The sequence below is a fragment of the Falco cherrug genome, chromosome 5 (genome assembly GCF_023634085.1).
Source record: "Falco cherrug isolate bFalChe1 chromosome 5, bFalChe1.pri, whole genome shotgun sequence".
NCBI classification, from domain to species: Eukaryota; Metazoa; Chordata; class Aves; order Falconiformes; family Falconidae; genus Falco; species Falco cherrug.
This window is the reverse complement of record NC_073701.1, coordinates 92,252,847-92,273,705: the sequence shown is the minus strand read 5'-3', so window position 1 is coordinate 92,273,705 and position 20,859 is coordinate 92,252,847. Positions and strand designations below refer to the sequence as shown.

The following is a 20,859-nucleotide window of genomic DNA, read 5'->3' as shown; positions in this document are numbered from 1 at the left end:
AGTATCTCTCCGGAGGAGGCCACTGTGCTCCAGAGCAGAATGCCACCCCTGGGGGAGTTGAGGGCAACTTAGACAAACCAGCCCAGCCCTCGCCGGAGGAGCCGCCGTCAGCCGCGGGCCGGGCCGCTCGGGCTGGCACTGGCCCCACCGGTGGCCGCTCCGCAGCAGCCGGCCGAGGCGCGGGCCGGCCCTTGGGGCGACGAACCCCTCTTTGAAGCCGCCTCGAGCGAGGCTTTGCTGCCTGTGCTGACCGCCGGACGCGTCCTGCGTGCCTTGTGCTGGCGGTTAAACCCCGCTCAGGCAGCGGCGGTTCACCCTACCGGCGGGGACACCCGCACTGCGGCCGATGTGGCCGTACCGGGCCAGCGGACCCCGCACCACGGCTGGGCTGCCCGCTGCCTCCAGGCGGCAACGCCGGGCACCGCGCTCCGCGGACCCGCAGAGCGTCCCGGCCCAGCGCCGGCCCCTTCCCCCGAGCCCCCGCCTCGCCCGGGGGAAGGGGCCCGGGCCCGGCCCCGGCAGCCGGCTCGGCGGGCCGCGGCTCGGGCCGGTGGCAGCGGCGGGGGCCGGGGCCCGGCGCCCCGGGGCCGCGGCGGGGCAGGGCGGCGGCGCCTGAGCGGGGCGGGGAGGCCCCACAGCCGGTTCCCTCTTTGCCCGGCGTGTGATTGGCGGCGGCTCCGGAGCTGCCTACCGCCGGCCATGGAGCCTCCCCTCCGGCCCCCGGCCCGCTCCGCTTCCTGCTGAGGAAAACACCTGTCCGGAGCCGGGGCCGCGGCCGCGCCGCTGCGGTGAGTAGCTCCGTCCCGGGCGCCGGCGGGGGCGGCCTGCGGACCCTGCCCCCGGCCAGCGCTGCCCGAGGCCCGGGCTCGCAGGTGGCGGCGGGGGCGCAGGGCCGGGGCGGCGCGGCCCGGCTCCCCGCGGTGGCGGTGGGCAGCCCCGCCCGGCCGGCTCCCCGCGGCTCCCGGCTGCCCCGCCGGGCTGGGCGCGGCTCGCCCTCATGCGGAGCCGCCGCTGCTCCCGCGGGCGCTGCGGGGCGGCGCGGCCCGGCCGCCATCTCGGGGCGGCGGGCGGGCGGGGCGGGTGCGGCCTCAGGGCCCGGCCGGCGGGGCCGGGTGAGGCAGGCGGCCTCGGCCCGCTGCTCCCCGCCGCGCCGAGGCTGCCGGGCTGGGCGCAAGCGGAGCGCTTGGGCCAGAGCCCCCTTCCAGCCGGGCGGGTGTGACTGCCCGCGGTCAGCCCGCAGCGGCCGCTGCAGCCCCCACCGCCGCGCCCTGGGCTGCCCGGCCTTGGCTCCAAGCGGCCCGGCTCCCCGCGCACAGCCAGGCCCGAGCAGGAGTTACAGGTGTGGTGCGGAACCTGCCGAGGGAACTGCTGGAGTGCCGGATAACACGGTGCAAAGCGAAGGAGCATGCTAGACAGCCGTAACAGTTCCCACGGGTCTTACGATCCATGAGTCATCTCTGCTACAGCGCGGGTTTTAAACAACAACTGTGTTTCCTTATCCAACAAATAATAACCTCTTGTGACTATCCAGTACGTGTAGACTGTAAAACCTTCCCCCACCACAAATCACCTGAAATAACAGCCGAGGGCATTTGGGAGCTGGTGTCGGTCACAGCTGCCATCTACCCGCCTTGAGCTCTGCAAAGTGTTGGGCTGAAGGCAGATGGCCCAGTCACTTGTGTCACTCTGGCTAACCAGAGCTTTGCCAAAATCCTTACCCAAGTTTTCGGAATCAGCTAGAAGTCACTGTTCGTTCCAGGAGTGCCCCCCAATAGGTATCTCTTGCAGAAACCAAAATATTCAATGGTCTGTAGTGAAGGGGGGGGGGCTGAAAGTATTGCAGCCGTAACAGGCATCTGATTGACTCGACAACCTCCTGACCAAGATGTTGTGCTTTATCTGCTGATTTGTGTACTTTTTGATTAAGAATGTGACTGTATTATCTATGAAGTTTACTAGCTAATGGGAACCTGCTCTGATTTAATTCCCATGAGAGCGACTAGTTGCTGGAGAAGTCCACAAAAGAATCAAGCAAAGTGGGTTTGGCAGTTGTGTTCATGCTTAGGGTATCTTGCCTATGTAGTTCAGCACTGGATCATCGCAGATGTAGGGAAGATACACTGTACTCCTACCCAGCAAACGCAAAGCAGTCCTCTGCTACAAGACAGTTCTGGCGAGTAGATACGGTATGCTGCTTGGAAAACTTCAGGTCATGTACGGTCATTTTCGTTCTGGTTCTTTTTCTAATTTATCTTTAAACTTTGTGAATATTAACGCATTATTATGTTTGCATAATGTGTGCATGAGGTGAGACTTACTCCAACAGAAGTGCCTGCTTTCTTGCAGGTTATATTGTCTGGGAAAAAGTTCACACTAAAGTGAAAAGAATAATTGTAAAATAAGGTTTTCGCATAGTGGATTAAGGCAGAAGCAGGAACTAGTATAGAATAAGCATTAAAATAACCAATGAAGAATAAGTAACTGGTAAAACTCTTAACACAGTCCCAACAAAGCAGTGAAGCTTGACAGATAATCTGGAATTTTTTTGTAGCAGAATATGCAAAGTAATTAATGATAGTAACACATTGTCTCTTTAAAGCATCTAACAGCCAGTGTTTTCAAATCATTTAACAAGTTTACTCATGAATTTATCTCCTAATCCTGCTGTGAATTATGTTTCAGTCTCGGTTACCGTAAACTGCGCTGGCTCCATTCCCTTCCCTTCTCTTCCCTCCCCTGCCAAACCACTTCTGCCAGTGATGAGTCAGATCAAGGAACTGATCCAGCTGAAAATTAACCAAATTTTGTGGTTGTTCTTATTATGATCAGTTTGCTGACCTGAGTGATGTGATAGGAATACGACTGAAGACAAAGGCAAGTCTGTTTGCTTGTCTTAGCTACCTTTTACAGGCCCACCTCCTCCTGCTCTATTGCATCCCATCAGGATTCATGGACCAGTGGTACCACAGTTCTAATACAGGGAAATTCGGGGTTGATGAGGCCTATCAGAATTATAAATTTAAAAGAGTGATTTTTTAAAATTTTGTGGTGGTGTTGTTGCAGTAGGCATATAGAAGTGTCAATACTCTTTAAGCAATGCTTAGGCATGACAAAGGTTTCAGGAAGTTCTTTTAAATGATTTTCCATTATAAACATCAAAGTTTTCTGATGCATATCCATGAGAAAATACGGTCTTGTCATGGCTACACATGGATTAGTAGAAAACAGATACAATTTGGTGTCACCCTCTGAATGAGGACACTTTTATGTCTGTCATTGCAGAGACTGATTAGAGACAGTCATCCCTCCAAGAATTGGCTTTTAAAGGGTCAGAGCTGAACTGGAGATGGAGACTGGACTGGACTGGATTGGCCTAGACATGACAGGTCACAGCCCAAATGAATGTGGGAGAAGAGACAGTCTTGTATGGGCAGTTACACAAGTGTCATACATTTTGCATTGTATCTGCTGCAATTTGAGGGGGAATATCTGAACCTTTCACAATATTGCTCTACCTGTCTTTTTAAGTGGATAAGTGTGTCAAACAATTACATTTCTTGAGCAATGTACAGTTTTCTGCTGTATGAGGTAGCGTTGCTGCCTTTGATTGTCTTGATAGTCTTGGTCAATGGTGTAGCGCTAGAATAGCTTAGCAGGAGATGGAATATTTGAGTATATGTGTTTGAAAAATTGATCTTTACGTGTATAGCATATGGTGGCAAGATGAGGGTATTTTAAATCAGTATGCTTTCTTAGCTCTGGCAAAACCCAATGAAATTGGCCCAGGTTTACTTAATAGGGTCAGCACAACTTCTAGAATGAGGGATATTTGCAAAAAAATCTATGTAGCCTGTTGGTGTGACCCCCCCACCCCCCCTTACTGCTAGTTACTTATGTTTAATTGAAAAATAAGCAACATGTTTTAGAGATTATACTTCAGAAGACAGATTCTGAAAAAGCCTTGCAAAGGTAAGCTCTCCAAAGTCAAGAAATTTGAAAACACAGGTTTTGAAAAATAAATTTTCCCCTTCAGCATTACTCCTTTTCCTACCCCTCCAGCTCCTTTTCCTTTTTATGTGAAACTGTCTGCTTCCATCTTCTCCGTCATCCTGGGCACTGCCATGAAGGTTGCAGGTGCTCAAGTTTTCCAGCAACTGAGTGCTTTTTTCAGATGAGAGGACGTCCAGAGGGTAAAGTGGTGTCTAGTGCTGAGATGCCCCAGAGACTGGCTGATGAATGCTGACAGGCTGCACATATGCAGAGGATGAGTGTTGGAGATGTCTTGGGCAAGATGGGTAGATTTCGTGGCAGTGACAAAATGTTTGGGGCAACTTCACCAGTGCCTTGAGAAGTTCCAAATCCTGGCTCTAAAAGATAGAGGGAGCTAAGACTGAGTATGTTTTCCCCAAACTCACTTCCTGAAAAAAAGAACCTCTAAAAAGAAGTCAGTCTTAGCTGAGAAGCAAGATGATGCTCTGATAAAGAAAAGCTACATCTATGGTGGAGGGTATTCTCTGGGTTTTTTTTTAACTTTGGCAAAATCTGAAAATTTCAGAGGTTGTAAGCAGCATATTGGAGGCAGGTAAGAGACTCAGATTTTTTTTTTTTGCCAATACAGAGAGCCCTTTTTTTTTTCCCCCTCCTTTTTAATAAGAAAGGTGCCTTACAAGATAGGAAGCATGCATATGTTAAAAAAAAAACCAAACAACAAAACAAATACATCACCATTTCACTGTTGCTAAAAGACTTCTCAGTTGTTTCAGATTTTTTTTTCTCAAAAATCTTAATTTTTGTAGGCTATGTACTGCTGTAGGATATGTTACTGCTCTTCAAAATGGTCAGTGTTTCACTGGAAAAGTCATAAAGAAAAGGGATACAATTAGAGGATTTTCTGTCTTTTCTTTCTGATTTGTACATGTTTTCCAATTTTTTCCTGTGGGGATTTTTTTTAGTAAAGGAACAGCTCTTCAGGTTGTAGTTAACCACAAGGATTAGGGTTTAAAGGCCATAGTTTAAATTCTTCCCAAATTTTAAAATATCATATTTAGTGGATTTCACTGTGTGTTTTTAATCATAAATGAGTGAGTTGAAAATATTAGGAGGAAGATGACCTGGCAGTTCTATTGCTGAGTTTACCCTGCAAGATACCTTGGCAGTACAGAGACTGGCTTTAAAAACTCGCAGGGGTTTAAGTTGGGAGACCTCAAAGGGCTATCAACATGAAAACAAAAATAAGGAAACATTGCGGATTTAATTGTCTTTTATCTACTGTTTTTATTTAACTCTTTTATAAAGTAGTTAGGCTCTCCAAAATATACTGTTTTTAAAATGTTTTATTTGGATTCATTAGATTTATTGCCTGGGTTATTCTTAGGTGTTTTTAAAAGGCTTTAAGCATGTCTTCTGTGCATGTGTGTTAAAATTAAATCGGTGTACTGTTAGTGTATTTTTAATGTTGTAACAGGAAAAGCATTCTGACCTTTTTTTAAATGAGCAATCATATGTATAATCAACTTGGTTAAAACTTCCTTCCTGGTAAGTGCAGCACTTCCTTTGCATCTGGATATGAAGGCGAGCAAGAAAAGCAGAACAACTTAAACAAAGAATTTCTTTTTTTGTGAATGATCTTCCTTTAAAAATATAGGAAATTCAGCTATAAAACAAATGAATCTTCTTCAGCAATTCAGCCTTTATTTTATAAGCAGGTAATATTTCTTTGTTCTTTGTCAGTTATAGAGGTGGTGCGTCCATAGTTGTTGCTTTCCGGAACTTGAAAAAAGAATTTTACTTAGCATGCTATGTTGTTTCAGTTTAACCTTTTACATTTTCATCTTATTATTTTGTTATCTGCTAAGGCATTGGTATATTTGATTTAGTTTTTCCAGCAGTTAAGAGAAAGATTTTGTGTATAAAAAGCGTTGTCTGGAAAAGTTCAGTGTGTTTCTGTAACTTAGCTTGTGCAACCATGCTCGGTCAGTGCTGCCTTCCTCTTCCAAGCTTTCAGTGAATAATTACCACTTTAACATTGTTCAGTGAGGATTAACTGTAACAGTATTTTTTGTTTACTGAAAGCTGATAAGGTAGGCCATTCTTGTTCGATGTTGTTTTACAGGTGTTCTAGGTGTGATTTGGTTTATAGAGTAATAAATCAGCATCAGCTTGGGAGGTTTTTTTCTTCTGTAACAAACTATTTGTTTATACTTGAAGTATTTACTTTAAAAATGGATGGATGTTATCAGTCTGGTGAGTTGATTTAGTTTAAATAAGCACATTATGCATACTAGGCTTGAATTTAGAGGCGTGTTAAATACCTGTCTTCAGAAGTAGTCCCTGACTTTTGAATCCTAAGGGCTTTTTTTGGTGTAAGTCTTATTCCTCATCGCTAAAAAGAGAGGCAGAGGAAAGTGGGAGTAGGCTCACCTCTGTCCAGCCTGCAAACAAATTGCTTGATGTTTTGCTTTCCTGGAGCTTGGTAGGGCCACTTTCTGCTCGTAGACAGTAGCATGGCTTTTGATTTCTATGAAAATACACTTATGTTAATATCAGCAGCATCAAAACAGAGGAGGCAGCAGAATAATCAGTGCTTGAGCAATAGAAGCAAGAACAGATCATTATGGAGGAAATACAGAGTCAGACTGCTTATCCTCGGTGAAATCTGGGAAGGCTGTTTAAGAGCTCTGTTTTAATTATTAAATCACTGGAGGGTTGGTGTTTTGTTGTTGGGTTTTTTTGGGGGTTTTTTGTTTTTTTTTTTTAATATTTGGTATTGAATTGAATATATTACATCTGAGGTGGTTTATGTAAGTCAAGTATTTGTGACCAGAAAATCAGGGGAAATATAAAAAGCATATATATAGCAGGATTCTGACTGGCCTGTGATTTTAATTAAGAAGATTTAAAAAAGAAGAGTAAAGAAAAATGTAAATGAGAAACTAATCAAGTATTTGTATGTTTTGCTAGATTTCTTCTGGCATGGAGTTGGGGGATTATGAACAGCCTGTTGTTATGAGAGAGGAAAACAAACGAAGGAGAAGAAGAATGAAACCTCATTGTACATCGAGTAGTTTGTCATCAATGGAACTGATATCCATTGAATTCATTTTACCTACAAGCAACAAACATACTAAAGTACCGGAAATGATGTTACTTGAAATAGCTGGCAACTGTACAGTCGAGCAAATGAAAGCACAGATTTGGATGCGTGCAATAGAGATGAGTCAAACCACAGACTTCTACCATGCGTTCACCCCAGATCAATTTATTCTGCAGTACCAGAAGAAAGGGCAGTGGTATGAAATTTATGATAAACATCAAGTATTACAGACCTTGGACTGCATACTGTACTGGAAAGTACTACAGAAAAAGGTAGGCAAGATCTATGTTGTCCAGAAACAGAAACCATCAGAAGAAGTTCAGGAATTTCAGCGGCAACTTAACAATTTAATTGGTTATGACGTCACTGATGTAAGCAATGTGCATGATGATGAACTAGAATTTACCCGTCGCAGATTAGTCACTCCACGAATGATAGAGGTAGCCTGTAGAGATCCTAAATTGTATGCAATGCACCCATGGACTACATCTAAGCCACTCCCAGAATATTTATTTAAAAAGATCACTAATAATAACATTTTCATAAACATACATAGAGGAACAACTAGCCAAAAAATTAAAGTGTCGATAGATGACACTCCAGATACGATTCTCCACAGCTTTTTCACAAAAATGGCAAAGAAAAAGTCTTTGATGGACATTCCTGAAGATCATAGCGAACTGGATTTTGTTCTCAGGATTTGTGGCAGAGATGAATACATTACTGGAGAGACACCAATCAAAGATTTTCACTGGATAAGACAGTGCCTTAAGAATGGGGAAGAAATCCACCTCGTCTTAGACAACCCCCCTGACCCGAGTGAGGATGAGGTTCAGAAGGAGGAGTGGCCCTTGGTGGATGACTGTACAGGAGTTACAGGTTATCACGAACAGTTGACTATAGATGGAAAAGATCATGAGAGAGTCTTCACTATCTCTTTGTGGGATTGTAATAGGAAATTTAGGGTGAAAATAATTGGCATTGATATTCCAGTTTTACCGAGAAATACTGATCTTACTGTGTTTGTGGAGGCTAACATTCAACATGGGCAGCAGCTCCTTTCACAGAGGAGGACTTCATCAAAGCCTTTTACTGAGGAGGTTCTGTGGAATATTTGGTTGGAGTTTGATATCAAAATCAAAGATTTGCCTAAAGGAGCACTCCTGAATCTTCAGATATACTGCGGCAAAGCACAGGGACTGTCCACAAAGACCAACCTTCAGTCACATGAGTCCCCCAACTCTGATTCCAAATGCAAAACTCAGCTTCTCTATTATGTAAATCTTTTGTTGATAGATCACCGTTTCTTGCTACGCAGTGGGGAGTATGTGCTCCACATGTGGAAAATTCCAGGCAAGGGAGAAGAACAAGGAAGTATCAATGCAGACAAACTCACATCAGCAACTAACCCAGATAAAGAAAACTCAATGGCTATCTCTATTGTGCTGGACAAATATTGTCACCCAATTGCCTTGCCCAAGCACAGGATAACATCAGACTCCCAGGGCGACAGGACACGAGCTGAAATGCCCAACCAGCTTCGCAAGCAACTTGAAGAGATCATAGCAACTGACCCACTTAATCCACTTTCTCCTGAGGACAAAGAACTGTTGTGGCACTTTAGATATGAAAGCATAAAGCACCCCAAGGCATATCCTAAGCTGCTTAGCTCTGTGAAATGGGGACAACAAGAAATCGTGGCCAAAACATACCAGTTGCTAGCTAAGAAGGAAGTTTGGGATCAAAGCACTTTAGATGTTGGACTCACAATGCAACTTCTAGACTGTAACTTTTCGGATGAAAACGTCCGAGCAATGGCAGTTCAGAAACTAGAAAGTTTAGAAGATGATGATGTTCTTCATTATCTTTTACAGCTTGTGCAGGTAAGGTGTATTTGCATGCTTGAACTCTGCCTTCTGGGAATGTTTGCATGACCCCATCATCATTCCCCTGTTGGTAACACTAGTTAGTAATCCCTGGTTTTGAAGTCTCCGGCATTTAGTCAAAGCAGTGGTAGTAACCAAATTAACCCAAAACACACTTTCTACATTTCGCCTTTTGCCTGTGTTGTTATTTTTATGTTACTGTAGGCTTGTGTCTTACAGTTCATATCTTGCATTTACAGTAGTACGTTTTTCTGGAAATTGTCAACACTAGCACAGTTATGATGGGAGCAAAGCCTAACTGTGCTGTCTCTAATTCTGTTCTTATCAGGTCTGAATCACACAGCATTGAAGAATTGTTGACCAGCTGTAGCAATATTTAGAAAGAGTTTAGACAGAAAGAAAGTAAAAGCAGATGTTGACATGGGCAAAGCCTGAAGATCAACCTGGGGTTGGGTTTTAGGTCAAGAATAACTGTGTAGTTACACAGCATGTTGCAGTGACTTCAGTCTTTTACTTATAAGGGCACCAGATTTAACTAGAAACTTCTAAAAAATTTTAAAAAGTAAATAAATTGTTGCTAGGACCCCATAGTAAGATTAATTCATTCTGGGAAGTTGGGTGAAAAATTGTGGTTTTAATGACAGTGAATCACCACTGTATCGATTTGAAGCGTTTATATCAGTTATACAAGAAAATCGGTTTGTTTGCTTTTTTGCAACACAGTGCCAGAGCTGGGCAGCCTGTCAGCGGTAAAGTTGTGTCTGATGGCTGATGAAAGGTGTAGCCCTGCAGTTCTTCCTGGTAAATGCATCCCCTGAAGCAAGGCAGCACCGCAGGCTTCCCAGCACCTGGCAGGGCACTGGTTCCTGAGGAAAGGCTGTTGCCCTGCAGAGCAGGAAACACTTTTTCAGAGAATCAGAGGACAAAATTGGCATTCAAAATTAAAAAAAAAAAAAAAAAAAAAAAAGGAACTGCTGCAGTCAGGGAAACTGCGGGATTGGGCTTTTAATTTCTGTGGGTTCAGAGAGAGCCCGGGTTCCCAGGAAAATGAAGTTAGTATTTCAGATTTTGCTGCACATCAGTAGTGCTTTAAACAAAGCCTTCTTAGTCTTGTCTTTGCTTGTCTGAAGATTAGGCTCCCCAGGCAGAATTTATGCACTTCTGCATTAACCAAGGGAGTTGCTACGGTTACCTCATTGGGCCTCCCACGTAGCTACTGCTATATATATGCTTGGCTTGTGAGCTTTTGCTGTCTACATGTGGCTCAGCAATTTTATTCGCTTTTATATCCAAATTAGGAGTTTGGGATGGTGATTCGTTGATATCAAAGTGCCTGAGAGAATGGGGGAAATACTAGGGTTTCTACCATTTGTTTTTGAAATTATTTGTTTTCAGGAAGTACAGATCTGGAGAGTTTTAAAAATAAATCTCTCTAACAGTAATTTAACTTACTGTAGCATAAAATCATAGTAGCTTAACTTCATTTTTAGTAAGACATGTAGTAAGAAATAAAAAGATTGCCATCCCCCAAAAGGAAAAAAAATACTAGATCCCAGCTTTTACCTCTCTGCTCCTTCCTTGCTTTCCTTCCTTGGCTAACAACAGAGCATGGGCCATCAGCATCCTGCAGGAAATATATTGGTACCACAGTGTATTTGAAAATCCAAATTTTTGGGAGAATGGATGTCAGCCATTCCTGTGCTCTAATGGACACATCTGAGATGCCTCTTCTGCAAACAATCATCACTTTTCATGTGCATGCCTTCATGAAAGCTTTATGGCTTATTTCACTCTGCAAAGGATATTCCCGTTTTACCTCCCATTCGAGTTAGAAATCAAACAAACATTTTATTTCCCCCCACATTTATCCCAAATGGAAGCAGCCATGCCATAAATAAACCTATTGAGTTTTCTATAAAGATCTGTTGTTCTCTGTGCAGTTGATAAAACATGGATAGGATAGTTAAAGTACAGCACAATCCATTTTAAACCAAACACCAACGACTGTACTGGTTGTATATGGCAGTGAGTAAAGCTCTTCTGCTGAATTGACAAGAAAAGGTATGTGCAGGGACCTGATGGAGTGCCAGCGAATGGGTTTTAGTGGGTAGCTTTTATTATTGCTCTTCAAATGCTGATATTTGACTTTGTGGGGCAATAAAAAGAAGAAAAAAAGAAAAATGTGATTGACTTTTAAAATAATTATATCTAAAACTTAAGCATAATAAGGATGCGCATAATAATTTTTTCTAATACTATGTTAAAATACATTTGCTACCTTTAATCTAATGAGGTTTTGTTCTGAAGCAATGGCCGGTTGCTTGGCTGTATTTCATTCTTAAATTGTTTTTCAGGGATATACACCAAGAACATTCAGTAAAGTATATACCAGAATTAGTTTTTTACTAGGCTTTCTTGGAACTGTAAGCAGATCTGTTTGAATTTATGTAATAATTATTGCTTTTGAGTGCCTTATTGCAGTGAAAAATAACTTTTATTAAAAACGCCTTGTATCTCATAATGCCATACACAAAGTAAAAGGGTCTATATATTTTAAAATCAGTTTACGTTTATGAGTTCTCATTATCTTTCCTAAATAAGATGGTGTTGCTTGGGGAGATAAAGCAGTATTGCAGAGATGGTCAAGACAGTTCTTGCAGAATTAAGGAACTGTAGAAGGGCAAGTTTGGTGCTTGGCTTTCTTGTCTGTCTGTTCACCAGCAGCTGGAAAGAACAAGTCTTTGTAACATTTTTGTAAGTTGGTTCATTCTAGAAATTTGGCTGTAAAAGCTTGGGTTGTGGGGTTTTTTTCCTTTTTTTTTTTTTCTTTTTTTTTCTGTTGAATAAACCCATAGGAAAATTTACTATTTCAGAAATAGTGTTGATATTTTAATAATAAAAACTACAACTGTGTGCTGCAGTACTTGTAAGAGTTTATAAAACCCTATCATGAGTTTGATGAATTTAGTAGACCTCTGCTGATGGCTCGGTTGCTTCTTTGCAAGCTGCAGACCAAAGTGATCTTGAAAGAGCCATTATATTCTGTTGAAGAACTATCGCTAGAAGTTTGCATACTTTGTTGCTTCTGAAAGCTGAGCATACTACATGCACCCAGCTCTCTGCACATCCCTTTGTTTTCCCTTAATCTTTCTAGTGCCTCTTCCTGGTGCTCTGTTTCCAGAACCTGAAGCCATTCACCAGCCCCCTCAGTCCACAACAGGGATTTTGTGACTGTTCCAGAGACTGTATGCTTCTTATTTCTCTTTTCTTGCCATGAGATATACATGCATACTTTTTTCCTGCCATTAATCTTAATAGAAATCTTTTATAAACTTAAGTCCCTCAAGCAACAGGGAAGAAGCTGCTGGAAAAAACACTTGAAGTGGACAAGTTCCCTGGTACAGCCCAGTACCTAGAAGTATGATAATTCTTTGGCAGACCAATTCGCTTGGTTATTGGGGTGGGGGAGAGAATAACAGCAAAAAAAGTCCAATCCTGGCACTTAAAAAAAGTTGTTGACTTTTTGTTTCCACCCTTTTTTGGTGCTAGCTTGGAAATATCTGTGAGCTTGGGTGGAGGGGAGCGGCTGTTGGAAGAGAAAAAACATATCTGTGCTCACAAGTCATTAAAAAAGCTCCGGTGAAGTTTTCTTCTTAATTGTACTCCATTAATATAGGATGTGTATCAGAGCCTTTATTCTGTTTTGTCATTCAGTGAGGGGCTAAAGGCCAGATTAGGTGCTCCAAAATACTGCTCCAGTATCCCACGCTTGCTGCGGAAGCCAGCAGTGAACCCTAGCACCCCAGTCCCAAAGTGGTGGATAAATAATAAACCCAGTGCTTTATTATTGAAAATTTGTATTAAAAGAGTGATTACAAATACATGATTTCATTTGCCAGTAGTCTTTTTAAGCCTTCACAGTGTCAGTCAGACCACAGACTGTTTTCTGATCTTGTTGGTTTTTGCTGTGCCCTGAGAATGATGCTGCTTTGTTCACATGCCTTCATATGCTCGGATCAGTCTCGCTGGTTAGCAACTCTCTGCACTGCTTTATTTGTCATTAATAATATACCTGAAAATAACCTGTTGCAAAGAAAAAGTGCTTCTTGAATCAGACACAAAGAAGCTTTGCTTTGTTTTTTTCGACTTTGTTTCCTCAAAAGACCTGCTTTGTTACACATTTTCTACTCCTGCTGCAGTGTTCTCTAGATGTCAGTGGTAAAGCGTAAGTGCAATGGGATCATAAATGTGTTAGTAACATGTCTTCTATGCTTGTATTACTTAGGCTGTGAAATTTGAGCCATATCATGACAGCGCATTAGCCAGATTTCTGCTAAAACGTGGTTTGAGAGTAAGTACTTCAAAATGCAGCCAACTTGCGCTGAAGTTATGGCATTATTAAAACCCTTTGTCAAGAAATGTGTGCTGATTGTAGTATTTTTCTTTACCTCTAGAACAAAAGAATTGGTCACTTCTTGTTTTGGTTCTTAAGAAGTGAGATTGCCCAGTCCATGCATTACCAGCAGAGGTTTGCAGTCATCCTAGAAGCCTATCTTAGGGGCTGTGGAAAAGCAATGCTACACGATTTCATGAAGCAGGTCCAAGTAATCGAATTGCTGCATAAAGTCACAATGGAGATAAAATCAGTTTCTGCAGAGAAGTATGATGTCACTTCTCAAGGTATTTGCTAACAGGCATTTCTTTGTAATAATACTGCTTTTTCTCTTTAGGTGTAAAAATCTAGGCAGCAAATTGCACTGTTTATTTAGAAAATTAATGGATAAATTACTGTCAAAGGGCATCATTATTACTTCTTTTAAAATGCCAATGTAATAAGTTATTAGTGATTGAACCAATAATACACTGTTTGCTCATTCCACCCCAAAAGGAGAAGTATATCAATGTTATAGACACCCAGTACTTCCCCATGTGTTGGCTTATCTTCTTGAACCTCACGCCATAAAACTGGAAACAGCTAAGTTCTTGTACATAACCCTTAGCTGACTGCCAGCACTGAAGAAAGAAACAACCCGGGACAAAAATATTAATGGAAAATAAAGAGGAAAAGTGACACTTGCCAAGAAACACGGCCTTGCCTAAGCAGTCACTAAAAGACTTTTGGCAAGAGGACTGGGGAGGAGTCCAGTACAGCCTCTGCTATGCCGCAAAAGTAGCTGGTGGATCAGCATATCGTTGGGGCTTTGCGATATGCTGAATAGGAGTCCTGTGAGACACAGATGTGGTATTGTTTTTTCTAGTTTTTGGAAGCCACAGTAAGGTTATGCAATGTCTGTTTACCTCTGGGTTTTGCCTGCCTTTATTTTTTCCCCCCACACTTCCTTAAAAGCTTGTTTGTCATCATTCCTGTTAGCTGCTTGATGTTGGGGGTAAATACGAGAAGACATACGACAATATTCAAATTTTAAAAGCTGCAGAGAGACCAGCTCTTCCTGCATGTTCAGCCTGGTATGTTCCAGCCCAGGAAATCCTTGGTTTGGAAAGCCTTTCCACTCTGGTTATGCAGAAGTGGCTGTGGTGGTGTTTAAAAAAATATTGGAGGAAATACGCATTTATTCTTCAATATATAATGTAATACCAGTTAACATTACCACATAGTATGAGTTAGGGGTCTTACTGAACCCCCATATAAAATATTCTTTCTAAACAACTTTCTAAAATTTATCTTAAAATGCTATATTATCTAAGTGTATTTGGTCAGAATCCTGTATTTTGGAAAGAAACTTTACAGCCTTGCAGATGGACATGTCCGTAACAGCAGTGGTTTCCATAATACATTATCTTTGAGAGGTATGTGGGCAAAGAAGAAAAGTTTCAAGGAAAAGCAATCACATTAACACCCACCAGGTTTTGAAGTTAAAGAATCTTTGCATGTAACGTACAGCAGAACATTGAAAGATGACTTATATAATTGTCATTTTCACTGAATAAGGCTTCCTGAAACTGTGGAGTGTCCTACTAATGCTATATCTAATTTAATTTATTCTCAGATTATTGAGGATATGATTTTTCCTACAGGCACTCTGTACTTCTGACATTTTAAAAAATGTATATCCTAAAATTTCTTCTTTATTACATTTTTTCCTCCCTATCATTTCTAATGTTCGTCGTTGTTTATGTTTTCAGTCTGAATGTTTTGGACTGTTTCACTTCATTCTGCTATGCAGCCTCATCTAATTCTTGTGTATATTTCTCTTCCTCCAGTATTTGTGGATTTTTTAAAAGAATACATTCTTTCCTGTTAGGTCCATACTAGTCCAGTAGCAATAATGCTGTCAAACTTTCTTTCGCTTTCCATGTAATCTCTTTGCTTATGTTTGAACACAGAGAGTAGTCTTAAATAAATCCTTAAGATCTTAATGTTACATAGGTTTATCTGCTTTCATCACCACTCTGTTAGATGATTTGTCTCCCAAGAATGTGTCTATGCAACTGTTTCTTCTCTTGAAATGCATAGCACTTTGTTCTTAAGCCAGATCAACTTGAAAATTGTTTTAGCAAGCGCCTTCACTTGTGTTTTAAAATCAGCTAATTCCTAATCTTTACTAGCTTCAATTGGTTGGCATACAATTTTCAAATTACATTATATTACAATGAGGAGACTTACTGAAATAAAGCTGGATTTGTCTAGGAATTCAATAGTAACATTTTAGAAAGCTGTTTTGTAACCCAAGTTACTACAACCTAGGTTTTTTTTGGGTTTGGTTTGTTTGGGGGTGGGTGGGTTAGTTTTTGGTTTTTTTTAAGATGGCTGATTATAAAGTCCACTCACTAGCTCCTATATATTGCTGTCAGATTTATTTATGTTTTACCAGAAATGATACCACATTAGTCACCTGGCACTGCTGGGTAGTTCTTTTCTAAAAGCCTTTAGAATAGATGTAACATTTGTGGTTTGAGTTCTCAGGTAATCCCTTTGGCTTGACTTTTTTAAATTGATAGCAGCTTTTGAAATGTCTTCATTTTCTGGACATAAGACAGCAATATGTGCTCACAGCCCAGAAGGCCAAACATATCCTGGGCTGCATCAAAAGCAGCGTGGCCAGCAGGGTGAGGGAGGTGACTCTCCCCCTCTACTCCACTCTGGTGAGAGCCCCCCTGCAGAGCTGCATCCAGCTCTGGAGTCCTGGACAAAGGAAAGACATGGACCTGTTGTAGCAAATCCAGAGAAGGCCACAAAAATGATCAGAGGGATGGAACATCTCTCCTGCGAGGAAAGGCTGAGAGAGTTGGGGTTGTTCAGCCTGGAGAAGAGAAGGCTCTGCGGAGCTGGGCAGACTTTGTAGTAGGACCTGCAGTGTTAGGACAATAGGTAATGGTTCTAAACTAAAGGAGGGTAGATTTAGACTAAATACAAGGAAGAAATTTTTTACAGTCAGGGTGGTAAAACACTGGAACAGGTTGCCCAGAGGGATGGTAGATGCCCATCCCTGGGAGCACTCAAGGTCAGGTTGGACGGGGCTCTGAGCAACCTGACCTAGCTGAAGGTGTCCCTGCTCATTGCAGGGGGATTGGGCTAGATGAGTTTTAAAGGTCACTTCCAACCCCAACCATTCTATGACTGTATGATTTTAGAATTTTGTATATTAAGATATCTAGGTCCATTTCCTATTACAAATTTTTTGCTCTTTAATTTTTATCTCCAAAATTACTTGAACATGTATATGCAGCCTCTGCTGTGTAGCTGCAGTTTCTTTTAGACCAGTGTACAAGTCTTTGTTGATGAACAAAGTGTATCATATGTAGTTTGATGCATACTGTTCTAAGCTGAAGATTTAGAAGCTTGAGGTTCTGAGTGAAAAGATTCAGTTCATATATGATCATTAAAATTCTTGTTTTTATAAATATACAACATTTTTTCTTCTTACTGGAATGTGAGATTAACAAGGCTGCACTGTGAAACTAGTTTTAGGAGGACAGGAAATTCAGTATCTCCATAGTTGGAGGCCTTATAAATGAAATATAATTGAATCCAAGAATTCAAAAGCCAGGAGTCTATCTGCAAGAGCAATAAGATGTGTCAAAATAATACTGGAAAATGCAAGGTGCTTTTAAATGCCTCCTTCTGAGCCTTTGGTAGATAGATCATCATCTCCTTGGCTGGAAAGGAAAAAGGGCAAAATATTTTTTAGTGTGTTATACTGTGTTTTGTTTTGTTGTTTAAACAAAAGGTGACATTTTAATGTAATCTCCTGAGTCTTCAGAAGAACACCAAGTGCTGTGCAGTGTTTCTAACACTTTGTAGAGGGCACATGACTTTGTGAGGTGCTTGAAGACTTTACTTTTAGGTATCTGAAACAGCCCTGGCCATTAATAGTGTAAGTTAAAAGAGTTTTCCTCCATTCCTCAAATCAGAAGATCCTTGAGGAGAACAATTTAAAAAGTAGCTTAACAGAGGAGGTTTTTAGCTAAATCATCATGGTTAACAAGTTTGGTTACCTGTAATGGTTGGACTTGGTGATCTTAAAGGTCTTTTCCAACCTATATGATTCTATGAGCTTTTTTTGCCTTCCAACTTTTGATTTCATTGTGTTGTCTTACTTGTAATTGCAGTTATTGCACAGCTGAGGCAAAAGCTTGAAAAACTACAGAGCAGCAAACTTCCAGAAAGTTTTAGAGTTCCATATGATCCTGGTTTAAGAGCAGGAGCCCTAGTGGTAAGTATATTCTGCGTTTCTACAAACCCTTTTGGAAAAAAATCTCCTACTTGCAAGTATGTGTCACTGGATAAAAAAACTTTGCTAATATGTCTAAAGGTCTTATTTTACTGAGACTATAATGACATTTCATGGTCTCAGAAAGTTTTTATTCCTAAAGCTATTAGTACTTTTCTGAATGTAATGACATGCCACCAGGCGCTAAAAAAAATGCAACTACCCATAAATTCCTAAACATTAAACAGCAGTTACGATTTTTCCATTCATTTAATCCAGGATTTAACCAGGTAACTGACACTTTTTTTACATTTAATACCTGTATCACTCTTTTATCTGACTTCAGGGGCTTTAGGATACTCAGTTTCTGTTCTTCCAGTTACTTTCTTTGTCTTGCCCTGATTTATATCTGTCATTAATGTTTAGGTCCAGACATCTTAGCAGCAAAAACGTCTACCTTATCTGTTTCTGATTTTTCAATATCTCTATGTTGCTTATGTTGCTTTTGTTGCTTTGATTAGAAAATACATTAAGATTTTGTTAGAAATACATTAAGAAACACTTGGCGTTTTCTGTGTTGCTGCCTCAAGTTTTGTGGTGAGATTGCAGTGGATAGTTTTGACTCAGAGTTAAAAATAAGATTAATAAATCAGCAGATGTGTTGTGAAAGGAATTGGCTCATGCATCTGCTAGGCAATGTGATGTTTGGGTAAAGAAGCACACCTTGGGTTCACTTGATGTGCAGCAAGGAGCCTAAAAGAAAAGAATCCCTTGATTTTTTACCTTAGCAAAGGACGATAAACCATCCCACCTAAGGAACAGGTTGCTGAATATTAGGGTAGTCAGTTGGGTATTAGTTGTCTAGATCTGGCCATTTTTCTGTTACTTAAACCTGTGCCTTGACAGGCTATAAGCTAGTCTATCTTCAAGCTGAGAGAGTTAAACCCCTCCCAGCTTATCATGACAGAGGTGATGTCAGTACAGAAGTCAATTCAAACATTGTTTACTCAGAAATATAGAATTTGTGGCTTCTTAAATACCATTTTCTTGACTGTGTTTCTCTCTCTTTAGTCTTTTGTGTACAAAAATCATCAACTGCTTGATAGGAAGTAGATTTCAAAACAAAATAAAAGATCTTGCAGGATTTTCTAGTTTTCCTTCACTTAGGAAGTATTCAGCCCTACCAACACCTTCCTAGATGAAGGAAGCAGTAGATTTGCTATGGAAAGTAGTTATGTCCAAGAATAGATGGGTTAGAGCCTTTTTCTTTTTTTTCCAAACTATATAAACAAAAACATTTGATATAGCAAACTGCATTAGTAAGCTTTTGTTTCATCTTTATTCTAGCAAGTGCTACTTGTCCATAATCTTCAAACCCTGAAATTTGACTAGTCTAAACCAAATATTAGAAGCAAAATCAGTGTTTCTAGTAAGTTCAAAGATTTAACAACTTCTTTCCTTTTTAAAAATAAGGATAGTAAATACTCTTTTGTTTTAAGCTTCAAGCTCAGAACTCCAATCTATGAAACATGAATATTCCAAAATACTTTTCTTTGATTTCATTGATTCTGTTGGCTCTCAAACACTAATGTGCAATTGCTTTTATTATTTTAGATGGCTTTGTTGTACACAGTAATGTTCAACAATGGGCCATGAATTCCAGAATAGAAAGTACTACATACTGCAGTTGTATTAGACATAGTAAGTTGAGAAAACATTTGAAATAATGCAATTTCAGTAGTTTTAATGCTGAATTTCTCAAGATGAAAAATGTAATAAAACTAAACAGGGAATTACTTTTCTTATTTTATGAATGAGTATGTTAAATTAGTTTCACAAATGCCATTTTCCCCATGAATTTGAACGATTTGCTAAGGGAGTTGAATCAAGCAGTGTGGAATAACTGAAATTGCTGGAAGTCACAAGGGTGGATGATGTGGTAAAGAGCATTGAACAATGTTTCAGTTTTGCAAAGCACCTGCCAGAGTGCTGTTGTGAGGGTACATATTTACCATTTTTTTTCAGAATCTCTTATTCCTGGTTTAAAAGTGTGGGGGTTTTTTATTCTGTCTGAAGCAGATTTCCAAGCTAAATCCAGTTTCAGAGAGTCAAGGCGTTTCCTTTATCATGAACAATGTTAAAAGTTGTGCAGGTTTAGTATGGCTTCATGTGGCAATTGAATACCGTTGCTTGCATGTGCTTTCAGTGTGTTTCTTGTGGTATAACTGATTGGAAGTCAGTAAACTACTCTGTAGCTGGTGTGTGAAAAGCTTAGTTGTGTTGATGTTGGAGTACAATGGCTAGCAAGCAATAAATGTGTCTTTCACAGATAGAGAAATGTAAAGTAATGGCATCTAAGAAGAAGCCCCTCTGGCTCGAGTTTAAATGTGCAGATCCAACAGCTCTATCAAATGAAACCATAGGCATAATCTTCAAACACGGAGACGACCTACGTCAGGACATGCTTATTTTACAGGTATGGTAGCTAAAATGTATAAAATAAGTAACGTGAATATTTTAAAATCCTTTTACTTTTCAGAAGTGTGTATATGTTGTCTTTACTGTCCATATGAAATATGAGGATGTCTTTTGTTTTTTAAACTGTGTATAGCAAGGCTAACATAAAAACTGGATCTTCTTTCTTGTACTACAGTTTTTATGTTGTTGTGCTTTGGGTTAACCCTGCTGGGATGGGGAAAGAGGAAAGGAAGAGTAAAAGCAAGAAAACTTGTGAGTTGAGGTAAAAATTTTGTAAGAAAAGGAGAAGTGGAAGAAGAGAGAAAGCAAGCAAAACAAGTGATGCAAAGTGGTCACTCACCACATCCCATGGGTAGGCCAATGCCCAGCCAGTTCTTGTGCAAAAGATGGTTAACCTACCTAACCCCCTTCCTCTCTGGTTTATTGTTGAGTATGACATTTTTCAACATGGAATATTTCTTTGGTTGGTTTGGGTCACCTACCTGGTTATGTCTTCAACCAACCTCTTGTGCACCCCTGGTCTATTCACAGTGGAGCAGTGAGAAACAGGCAGCCTAGATGCTCTGCAAACACTGTTCAGCAATAGCTGGAATATCAGCACATTACCAGCGTTGCTTTGGTCACCAGCCTAAACCACAGCACCGTGCGAGCTGCTCTGAAGAATATCTGAACGTCATCGCAGCCAGACCCAGTACATACTGTTACCCTGTTTTCCCCTGCCATGTGCCGT

General features: G+C 41.0%; 1 protein-coding gene across 5 annotated transcripts in view; it reads left to right on the top strand.

Annotated features, from left to right (window-relative positions):
• Nucleotides 1–478: 478 nt before the first annotated feature.
• Nucleotides 479–20,859, top strand: part of PIK3CG (phosphatidylinositol-4,5-bisphosphate 3-kinase catalytic subunit gamma) — a 35,988-nt gene continuing 15,607 nt past the window's right edge. For 2 of the 5 annotated variants that reach the window (XM_027815422.2, XM_055711095.1), the window contains exons 1-6: nt 5,722–6,243; nt 6,961–8,976; nt 13,265–13,330; nt 13,434–13,659; nt 17,551–17,654; nt 19,981–20,127. In XM_027815422.2, coding sequence (XP_027671223.1) covers nt 6,226–6,243; nt 6,961–8,976; nt 13,265–13,330; nt 13,434–13,659; nt 17,551–17,654; nt 19,981–20,127 — 2,577 coding nt within the window. In that variant the 5' untranslated portion in view covers nt 5,722–6,225. The other 3 variants (XM_055711094.1, XM_005446346.4, XM_027815421.2) reach the window with 3 other exon arrangements.